Source organism: Mustela nivalis (genome assembly GCF_964662115.1).
Source record: "Mustela nivalis genome assembly, chromosome: 6".
NCBI classification, from domain to species: domain Eukaryota; kingdom Metazoa; phylum Chordata; class Mammalia; order Carnivora; family Mustelidae; genus Mustela; species Mustela nivalis.
In genome coordinates this window covers 45,320,858-45,331,712 of record NC_139025.1, presented here as the reverse complement: position 1 = coordinate 45,331,712, position 10,855 = coordinate 45,320,858, and the positions used below count along the sequence as shown (strand labels likewise).

At 53.4% G+C, this 10,855-nt stretch overlaps 1 protein-coding gene across 5 annotated transcripts; it reads right to left on the bottom strand.

Annotated features, from left to right (window-relative positions):
• Positions 1–1,563: 1,563 nt before the first annotated feature.
• Positions 1,564–8,630, bottom strand: BMP4 (bone morphogenetic protein 4). Of its 5 annotated transcripts, none has more exons than XM_082736274.1 (4): positions 8,329–8,630; positions 5,105–5,229; positions 3,669–4,048; positions 1,564–2,685 (listed from the first exon to the last, which is right to left on the bottom strand). In XM_082736274.1, the coding sequence occupies exons 3-4, from the start codon at positions 4,039–4,041 to the stop codon at positions 1,829–1,831; spliced, it is 1,230 nt and encodes a 409-aa protein (XP_082592400.1). In that variant the 5' UTR covers positions 4,042–4,048; positions 5,105–5,229; positions 8,329–8,630; the 3' UTR covers positions 1,564–1,828. The 5 variants fall into 5 exon arrangements, with proteins under 5 accessions (XP_082592400.1, XP_082592402.1, XP_082592399.1 ...); XM_082736276.1 differs by having other exon boundaries at positions 3,669–3,995; positions 8,329–8,624; XM_082736273.1 differs by having other exon boundaries at positions 3,669–3,995; positions 8,533–8,622.
• Between the last annotated feature and the right edge of the window lie 2,225 nt (positions 8,631–10,855).

Below are 10,855 nucleotides of genomic sequence, written 5' to 3'. Positions count from 1 at the left end.
CCTTAAATGATTTATTCGACCTCCATACCATTAATCAAAGGGGCAGAGACCTGGGGGGCTTGAAGAGGGGGAGAAGTATCCCTCTATGCAGGGAGTTCTGGAGGAACTGTGGAGTCTTGCTGCCTTTGCCTGGGGCTCTGATCTCCTCTCTCCACCTGCGCTCTCCGGGGAGCTGGGGCTTTGGCAACCGCTCCACTTCTATTTTTATTGGTTTCCACTAAGCTGCTCCTTTTGGAGGATTGTAGGACTTCAGTAATTAAAAACAAAAATGAGTCCTGCTTCACCTACCCCACCGCCAAGAGCATATGGAAGAGTTGTGTAAATGAATGCAGGGGGTGGGTGCACACACACACACACACACACCCCACCACTACCACTGGTACCTCCACCTTCATGAGGGAGAAAAAGACTCCTATCAGTCCACCTCACAAAGACAGTACGAAGACACAGCTTTGGTCCCAAACCTACCCGAGACTCTGCAGGGGAAAAGTACACATATAAGAAATGAACCTAAGCAGGCCAAAATGCCAAGGCTGAATTTAGTTGCTAGTGGCAAGTAAGGAAAAGCAAAGGTCTCTTCCTCTGGTCCTCTTAGCTTTTATATACAGGTCATTCTAGAGAGCCAATTCTCTGCCTTATTGGCAAGTGCCTAAATGAGGGACACTCAACATACTAGCATTTTCCTTTTCAGTCCCAAATTGGACTTTTCTCCTTGAAGACACCCTGGCTCAGAAGAGCACATCCACTAGGTAACTCCCTTTTTGCCCAGCTCTAGAGGAGGGGAGCAGGCATTTGACCTGAGATTGCATAAAGGACGATGTTTTCACAGTGCCTACTTAGAAATTTTGACCCTTCAGTTTCTGATCCCATTGTCATCCAGCCCAAACTGTTAGAATTTTGAACTCCATGAAGGCTTTCAGGTGGGGACTAGGAGACAAGGGGAAAAAGTCAAGAAGTACTGGAGAATTCCACCATGTGGAATATTAAAGTGTGGTCACCAAACTGGTCAAAGGTAAGGCACATTATTTGTTCTATTGAATAAAACCCACTTCACCACCACCCTGAAATCCTGTGTACACACACACACACACACACACACTCACGTGCAAGGTAGTACACCAGTGCCTATCATGACTGGAGACACCCTAGGGTATCATAAAAGCTGCGGTGGGAGTTATTCCCTAGGGTTGAGATTCTATCCATTACACTCAGCTGGGACGCACCTCTAACAGGTGAGCAAAAACAGGAGATGTACAAGGAGCCCAAAACTGAGTCTTTAATCTGGCCTGCTCCTTTCATCCCACTGTTTCTCCAAGGCATGTGTCATCCAGATGGGAGAGGATACTGCGTCCTTGTTAACATTAAATAGAAATGGAAAACAATTCATCCTGGCAATTACCATCTCTCTACCATCAGTTTACTTCCTGTTCCTCCAACTTAACCACCTCCAGTTACCACCCTCCGACTTCCAACCTGCCTAGCCCCTCCTCAACAGGAAAAAAAAAATCTCATTCAAAAGAGATGGAGCAGAAGGAAAAAGGATTAAAGAGAAAAGGAACAGTGTACCTTTAAAATAATGACTCATTTTATTTTTTCTTTTAATATGTAGTTATAAATATATTTTGTCAAAATATATGATCAATATGGTCAAAACATTTGCACGTAGTCATAAATAAGGTCAAGGTGAATGTTTAGGTTTTTTTTTCTTTTCTTTTTTTTTCTTTTTTTTTTTTTTTTTTAAAGATAGAAGTCCAGCTATAAGGAAGCAGTCTGTGTAGTGTGTGGGTGAGTGGACAGGACCGTGTGTGTCCCCAAGGACTGCCTGATCTCAGCGACACCCACATCCCTCTACTACCATCTCCTGATAATTTTTCAGTACCACCTTGTCATACTCATCCAGGTACAGCATGGAGATGGCGCTCAGTTCGGTGGGAACACAACAGGCTTTGGGGATACTGGAGTTGACAGAGTTGACCAGGGTCTGCACAATGGCATGGTTGGTTGAGTTGAGGTGGTCGGCCAGTGGAAAGGGGCAGTCCCCGTGGCAGTAGAAGGCCTGGTAGCCTGGTGGGGCCACAATCCAGTCGTTCCAGCCCACATCGCTGAAGTCCACATAGAGCGAGTGGCGCCGGCAGTTCTTATTCTTCTTCCGAGCCCGCTGCGGATGATGCTTGGGGCTCCGCTTGGCCCTCTGGCGTCGGGTCAAGGCATGTCCACGGCCATCATGGCCAAAAGTGACCAGGAGGGGCCGGAGCTGAGCCCAATCCCCACTCCCTTGAGGTAACGATCGGCTAATCCTGACATGCTGGCCCTGGTGGGTCCGTGTCTGATGGAGGTGAGTCACCTCAATGGCCAGCCCGTAGTTCGGCTGCTTCTCCCGGGTCCAGCGAAGGACCGCAGGGCTCACATCAAAAGTTTCCCACCGTGTCACATTGTGGTGGACCAGTCTCGTGTCCAGTAGTCGTGTGATGAGGTGCCCACGCGCCACTTCTGCCGGGGGCTTCATAACCTCATAAATGTTTATTCGGTGGAAGCCCTGCTCCCAATCAGGGCCCTGGTTCACCTGCTCCCGGAAGAGTCGAAGCTCTGCAGAGGAGATCACCTCATTCTCTGGGATGCTACTGAGGTTAAAGAGGAAACGAAAAGCAGAGTTTTCGCTGGTCCCTGGGATGTTCTCCAAATGTTCTAGGCACAGTCAAGGAGGAAAAAGAAAAAGGGAAAAGAAAAAAAAAAATAAAAGCACATTAACTTTTTTGAGAAATCTAAAAGTCAAGAAATAGCTTCAGTTGAGAAGCTTTGGGTGATGGGTGCTGAATTCTGCTTACCTAGTGAAAGCCCATTTGGGGAAATAAGCATATCTTTTAATCTGAAGGAACAGATAAATGGGCAGCTAGCAAACCAGCAAAACTTAGCTAGCATTCAGCAAGCACCAAAGACAGAAAGTATCTCCCAACCTCCTTTATATGTCTAATAATTTCCATGTGTCAACTCCTTACTCCACCACCATCAGACTCCCCTTTTAAAGCTCTCTTGGCTTTGTGTACACAGTTTTCTTTACAAGTGGTTATAAAGAAAAAGGGGGGGCCAACAGAACAGAGGCAGGAGGAAACATGCTCACAACTACCCTCTCCCTCTTCTTCCACTTTCGAGTATGTTACTAAACATTTCCCCAGCGATCTTGGAAACACAGAGCATGCCTTGTTGATCATGTTACAGAGGGGAAAATAAATTCCAACACAGTAATGATGCTGGTGGATTAATAACTCAGATTTACTTTGGAAAAGAAACATCCGCTAGGAAACATTCAGATCGGATTACAAGGCCCCTATTGAATAAACCTGACAAACACACAGCTGTAATATTAAATTCAGTAGGTGCTTTGAAAAAAACGGGCAGAAAACCTGGCAAAAAAGGCTTTGATATAGCAAAAACACACCACAGGGGCTAGCCCACGTCTGAGTGGTGTCATTCCCCATTCCCCAAACCCCTCCCCTCTGTCTCCAAAAAATAAATTCAGCCACAGCTCTTGGAGGTAAGCAGCTCTGTTCTCCAGCGTCCAGGATTTGGGGCTTTGATGTAACCTGAACTCTTCTCTCCCAGGGCTTCCATGGCCCCACCAACCAGCCCTACTAGCCCTCCCCCGCCAGGGACTCTCCGCACGGACTGACCTTCGTGGTGGAAGCTCCTCACGGTGTTGGCCCTACTGGCGGGGCGCTCAGGGTATTCCAGACCGATGCTGTGGATCTGCTCTTCCTCCTCCTCCTCCCCAGACTGGAGCCGGTAAAGATCCCGCATGTAATCTGGGATGACGGCGCTCTTGCTAGGCTGCGGGCGGCGGCGCAGCCCGAACATCTGCAGAAGTGTAGCCTCGAAGTCCCGCAGGAGCTCATGGCTCTGCCCTGAGCGGCGTCCTCCCGCGTGGCCCTGAATCTCGGCGACTTTTTTCTTCCCCGTCTCAGGTATCAAACTAGCATGGCTCGAGCCTCCTAGCAGGACTTGGCATAATAAAACGACCATCAGCATTCGGTTACCAGGAATCATGGTGTCTCTGGGGAGGGGGAGGAGGTGGAAGGTTAAAGAATAAATAAACACCAATAACGAGAGAGAAACAGAGATGTTTCTGCATATGCATATAAGGCTAGTGATGGAGGGTCAAGATGTAAAACAGGTCAGAAAGATCAAGTTTGTGTCTTCTCCCTCACACACCCCCACCAGCACCAGCTGCAGCCATGCACGGCCTGAAAGTAGGAATTGCCCTGTAATTACTTGGTCTAACTTGTTTACAGTCAAATAACCCCAAATCAGATAGCCTCCATCCTGTTAATCTTTTTTTGTCCCAACTGCTATCTGAGCCATGATCTCAGCTTGGTTTCTTCAAGGATAAACAGTTAACATTGAGGAGGTAAAAAAGGGTGGGGGAGGGAGAACTAAAATGCCATCGCTCTCCACTTCAGACCTTCAGCCTCTCTCCCTCTTCCTCCACCCCCCTTCCTCCTCCGCCCTCGGAGCCCAACTTCCACAACTTCCAGTTGGTTCGGAGCAAGAGGGTGGGCGAAGACTCAGGGTGGCGGGGTCCAGAGGCTGAGACCAGAACGTGGTCTGGGAGCTGACCAAGTAAGTGGCTTGACGGTTTATTTTACTGTGGCTGATGAGTTTGAAATGCCCAGCAAAAAGCATCTGATCACGCCCGCTCACTCACTCCCAGAAAAGCAGGGAGTTTTGACAAGCAGCTGGGAACAAGCACGGGGGCGCTCCCCAGTTAAGTGTGCGTGCGTGTGTGTGTGTGTGTGTGTGTGTGTTCGCCCAGAAAAGACAACCCCGGGCTGCGGACCTTTCATCTCTTTAGCCCCCTCCTGCTCCCCTTTCTTGCAACACACACCATCCGAGAGTGCGAGTGGGAACAAGCAGAGCTTTAAACAAAACCGGTACGCTCAGAGCCCAGCGGCTGCCTGGCCAAGAAGAAAGCGACAGCGCTGCCAGAAAGCGGAGTGTGAACTCTGGAAAAAAAAAAAAAAAGGTCCGACGGGAGGGACCCGAGGCGAGCAGGGGTGGGGAGGGCAGAGTGAAATCCCAGGAAGGGGGGAAGGAAGAGGTGTCTACTCACTGACAGAAAACAAGGCATATAATAACAGTCCATGATTCTTGACAGCCAATCTTGAACAAACTTGCTGGAAAGGCTCAGAGGAGCTGCGGCAGCGCGTTGCTCTGGATGGCACTACGGAATGGCTCCTAAAATGAATATTTGAATATAATGAGACTCTGGCGCAGACTGGCTCTGTTTTTCTTCCAGCCCCTCTGAGTCACGTGAACGCAGAGGCCCCGCCCCGCGCACGGAGGAGCCCGCCCTTCCCGCGGCGGGCGGCGAAAGGGCGCGCGCGTCCTCTTCCCGCGGCCCCGCCCCCTCCAGGAGAGGCCAACCCCCGCGCGGGCCGCGGGAGCCGCCAGCCGTCCGGGAGGAGCTCCGCGCCGCACTCGGCGCAGCCCCCGGCCGGTCCCCGGGCGCGGTTCACTAAGGACGCGGTCCTCGCTTCTACTTGCGACGTTCGGTGCAGCGGCGCGGGCCGTCGCGCCAGCGGCCTGAAGCCGGAGGATCTGGGGCGCACCGTGGGGGCTGCGCCTCCCGCGCGATCGCGGCTCAAATGGGGCCGGGAGCGGGGGCGGCGGCGTCTCAGCAGCTCAAAGCCTTGCCAACCCAGGGGCACTTAAAAAGGAAAGCGCTGAGGGACAAACGCGCGCGCGCGCTCCCCGCCACTTCCTCCCCGGGGTCTCGGCGAGGCCAAATATTGCTCCCAGCGACAGCCAGTCACGCCCTGGCGAACTCCTGCGACGGCTCGGACTAGCCGGGCTGGCGCTCGAGCTCCCAGCGGAAAGCGGCCGCCCCTGTCACGCACCGAGCCGGAGGGGGAGGTGTTAGGCGGAGATCCGTGTGGGAAAGTGGGGAGGGAGCGGCCGCTCCATTGCGGAGAGAATCTCCGCACCGCGTCAGCCTCGGGGTCCACTCCGAGCAAAGCAAATCCCCAAAGAAAGCGGTCTTCGAGCCATTCTAGGCGGAGGGGCGGACTCAAAAGGAGACGTCGCCGCGGAAAGGGCGCATCACAAGTTTCGGGTCTTAATGTCGCTGAGGTTTTACAACTCCCGGCCCGGCGCAGAAAGGAAATCCATCCCACCGCGTTCCCAGGAGTCGAGAAAACCGTGAACAGCTTTCGGCCTGCGCTCGACCTCTGTGTCTCCGTCTCTCGCTCTCTTTCTCCAGATTGTCTTATTTTTGAAACCACCACTCCTCCCCACCCCGCCACTTCCTCCCCCCACCCCCTTCCTCCTTTGCACCAGCTGCAGAGTCGCAGCAAATATTTCTTCAAGAATCTTAACCAATCCACAGCTCAAGGAATTACCGGGATGTCCTGACTTTAAGGGAAGATGGTGCGTGCGGGGGTCGTTCTGCACGGGGGCCTTCACAAAAACCTGCCCCGCGCGACTCTGCCTCGGCCCCAGCCCGCCGCGGGGTCCCGAACCCCAGACTCCTGCTCCCAAGGCCACCGCACCCGCCCTCCCTTCCGAGGCACTTTCAAGTTCCAGCCTCGGGTCTCTGCAGAGATCCAGGGCTCAGGTTGCCCGCCTCTCTCCCTCACAAATTTGGTTTTCTTCTTGGGGGCACGCGCGGAAAGCGTTTGAGGAAGAGTAAAGAATCAAGCGCTTAGCTCTCCCTGGGCTCCCCGGCTGCCCAGCGCCGCCCCACACCGCCGGCCGGGGAGTGGAGGCCGCGGGCGCCCCTGCGCGACCGTCGGCGCCGCGCGACAGCCGCGCCGCTGCGTGAGCCGCTCTACGGTTTTCCCGCTCCCGCGCCACCGCTGGGACTGACTGCGAAAGGGCTGGGAGAGCAAAGAGGGCTGGGTTGGTTGGTTGGTTGGTTGGTTTTCAGACGCCTGGAACCTTAGATGTGCCCGGTGGGAAGCGCTGTAGAAGTGGGAAAAGAAGACGGAGAAGAGCCAGTCCCCGCGGGGCGAAGGGCCGGTGGAAGGGGCGGGCGCTCGGGATCTCCGGACTATTCTCTGCCCCTAGGAATCTCCCCCGGCGGCGGCGGGAGCGCGCGGCTCGATAACCCGGGGGCCGGACTCCCCGGGTAGTGTTTCAATTTTGGATTTCGTAGGATTCGTCTCTAATCCCGCAATTACCCTCCTTCCCCATTTTTTCTTTGATTAAAAAAGACAAAAGCCCCAAAGGACGTCCGTCTCCAGAATTTTTTCTGGGGGAGAGAGGGTGCCAGGGACGAACTCGTGGCGTTGTCCTTTACTTCCCCGCCAGAGACTTCTCCCGACGCCGAAGTTTGCCCAGAGGTGGCCTCGGTTTACCAAGTCTATGTTTGCGGGGCGGGGGGTGGGGGCTAACGTCTCACAAAGCTTTCAGCCCACAAACTGCGCTCCTCACAGTCCATCCACCTAAGCGGTGCGCACGAAGCGGTTGAGGCCTCCGGCCCAGCTCTGGCCGGGAAGGGTCCGCAGGGACCCGGGAATTCCCGGACCTTTGACGGTTGGCTCTGGGCTGGGAGGACCAGTATAAGCCTCGGTCCGCAGGGCGTCTCGCCAGCGACTCCCTATGGGCCACGACACCGCAGGAAGACGCGTGCCCGCAGCGCCAGGCACCCCGACCATTGACCCTACAGACCCTACACCAGGAAATGATAGGAGAGAGGCCCCTTGGATGCTGCAAGTTCCTGAAAACAGCTTGTGGATAAGGCCCGTCGTGCAGCCGCAGTTCGCGTGCTCTCAGGAGCTCCCGCCGGCTGGGGACCCGGTCGGGTGACACTCCCCTCGACGCAGCCCGCAGCCCCTAGGGCGGCGCGCAGGCTCCGGAGGTAGCAGGACCGCGCTCCCGGCAGCAGAACCAAACCTGGTTATGTGTTCTTCCTCCACCTCGAGGTCCCTCGGCCCCCTCATACTGTCGGGACTTCGGAGCTACAGTCCTTTCTGTCTCGGCCCTTCCCGTTCGGGGGTCGCGAACACCAGAGCCCCCGCAACGCGTTCCGCTCAAGACCTCGCAGTCTTTCCCAGCGACCCCCAACTAAAGGCTCCTCTTCTTCCCATCTCTTCTGCCCGGAACCTACCAAAGGTGAAAATCGCCCGGGGCCGCCGGACGGAGAAAGTGGCCTCGGTAGAGGCAGTAGCAGCTGCGGAGGTGTCCTTCAGCGCCAGCATCCCTACCTCTAGCACCACCGTTGGGGGAAAATAGGCCACTTAAGTGGGGCCAGAGGCTGAGCACCCCCGCTGTTCCCCCCACGGATGCTCCCCGGCCCCCTCTGCCCGGCACCCCTCGCCAGGTAGCCTTGCTCACCATAGGTCCCTGCAGTAACGGGCTCGCCAGCAGCAGCTCCTGGGGACCTCTGAACGGCTGCAGTGAACCTGGGCAAGGGCAGAGGACTGGGGTGCTGCAGGCTCGAGACGGCGCGGATGGGAATCCCATCAGGGAGAGAGGCGAGATACTCAGCCCCGAGCAGCGTCTCAGGCTCCCGTCCCTCCGCTCGGATGCCACACTCACCTAGCTTCCGGGCAGGGCTCCGCTCTCCTTCCCTCCCTCCCTCCTCCTCTGCCCTCGTGCATCTTCTCCTTCCCCCCTCTTTCCCTCGCTCTTTCTTTCTTTCCTTCCTCCTCCTCGTCCCCGGCAGCCCCTCCTTTCTTCCCTCCGCCCTCGCTCTCCTCCATTCTGGGATGAGAGCCCCGCCCACATCCTCCCATCCAGCCGCCGGGCCTCGCCTCGGAGGCCCGGGTCCCGGAAGCCCGGGCTGCGCCTGAGTCTGCAGCTGCTGCCCGGGCCGGGACGACGCTGCTTCCAGCTCGGGGAAGCGGCCGGGGCTCACCTGGGGACCACGTGCAGAGGTACTAGAAAGCATGCACCGACTAGTCGCCGTACCTTCCAAAAATACCCATGGGAGTCTGGGCTTCCCCGAGTTTAGAGTAACTGCTGCCCAAACTGATGATTAAAATACTGAGTAATCACCATTTACCCCAAGTAATTAGAGATAATGAAACACCTCTAAAATCAGGTTATGGAAAAAGGAGCTGTTGGATTGCTTTAAAGAGTGGCCTTCCATAAACTGTTAAAGGATTTCCAAACAGTGAGAAACAGGCTGTGCGCAGAACTGTGTGCTCTAAGAGGCACTTCTTTGGCTATCGAAAGGTGACTTTCCTTCCAAAACATTGTTTTCAATGCTTCTTGTGGAAAGCCTTGGCGATGACCCTCAGAAATATGTCCCCAATAAACAGGTGAGTTTTCCCCTCCCAGTCCAGGCCTAACACTTTTGAGGACAGTGGTGGCATGGAGACAGACTGGGGCCATGTTTTTACAGTTAGAAAAGCCTGCTTATTATCACTCAGAAACCCTCTTAAGAACCACCAAAGAGGTCATTTTTGTTGTTATTGTTGTTTATTTGTGGCACACCTGGGAATACTTAAACTCAGCAAACTGACCTTCTCAGGAGGTAACCAACCACTAAAGCAGCAACCTTTTTGGCCACAGGGAGACAAGAAAAGACACCCTTTGTTCTGTTTTTAAAGGAAGAAAAGGGTGAGGCGTTGGCCCTTTCTTACAGGAAGGTGCTAGTAATCATATTAGCAGGGAGGTGGAATGTGTGCTTAAAACCTTCCCAAACAGGAGTTAATTTCACACGGTGTCTCTGATGCCACAGTGCGGGAGCTATCAGCATCATCTCCCTGGTTTACAAACACAGAAGGGGAAGAACAGCCAGGTTAAAGGATCTTGCCCAGAGCCCTGAAGTAAATCACAGGCTCTGCTCTGGATTTTTGAGCTAATACTGCAGGGCGGGGCTGAGGGTCACAGCCCTGAGCTCAGGGTAGACCAGGGAGTGCTGGAGGACTGTGCCTTTTCTGTCCGGATTTCTTACCCTGGGATAGCTACTACTCTTCACTGTCCCAGCAAAACATTTAGGTCTTTACTTAAACAGGTGTCTATCCTAGGTAACTCACCTACAAAGACTTTTACATTAACACACCTTCAATATTTTTAACAGGAACTACTTCCTATGTGGAACACAGATCACCAAAGGCTGGAATTAGATGAAATGGGGCGGGCGGGCGGCGGGGGGGGGGCACACAACTGTGAGAGCAGGGCCAAGGCATCCTGCCATCTTTTCCAGGTTAGGCCTGTGAGGTCTTTTAGCTTAATAATGCCTTAAACAACAGAAAAAAAACTGTACAGTTGAGCATGTTCTTTAATTCCTGTGGGCCTTGGTTTTCTCAGCAGCAGAAGGAATGTATGTGGACAGTTTCCATACCCCTTTTCAATTTGAAAATGATTTCATTTTTTAATTGAAATTCATTAAACACCTATCTTCTTTCACTTTAAATCACACCTAAGCTCACCTCTTCTAGAAACCTCTGATTAAACAGGGCAGGGCAATACCACTACCCTGAAAGGATGACTGACAGGATACCTCCAGCTTCCAACACAGAATCACGTCAACTTTTTAAAAAGATTTCATTTTATTTATATGAGAGAGAGAGCACACACGGCGAGGGGTGGGGGCTGTAGAGTGAGAGGGAGAGAGAGTCTCAAGCAGACTTCATCTGCACTTCACAGAGCCCAATGCTGGCTTCTATCTCCAGACCCTGAGATCACGACCTGAGCCAAAACCAAGAATCAGAAGCTTAACCAACTGTGCCAACTAGGCACCCCCAGAATTACATCAATTACTACTAATAATGAAACAAATTAAAATTCCATTAAGTAGTTATCTAATGTCCATCCTGGAACATTAGGCAGTGTGCTCCTTCCACACACTGCCTAGAGTAAGGACAGATTAAGTGTTCACTGAGCCCCCTAAAACAATCAGTATTGTTTTAAT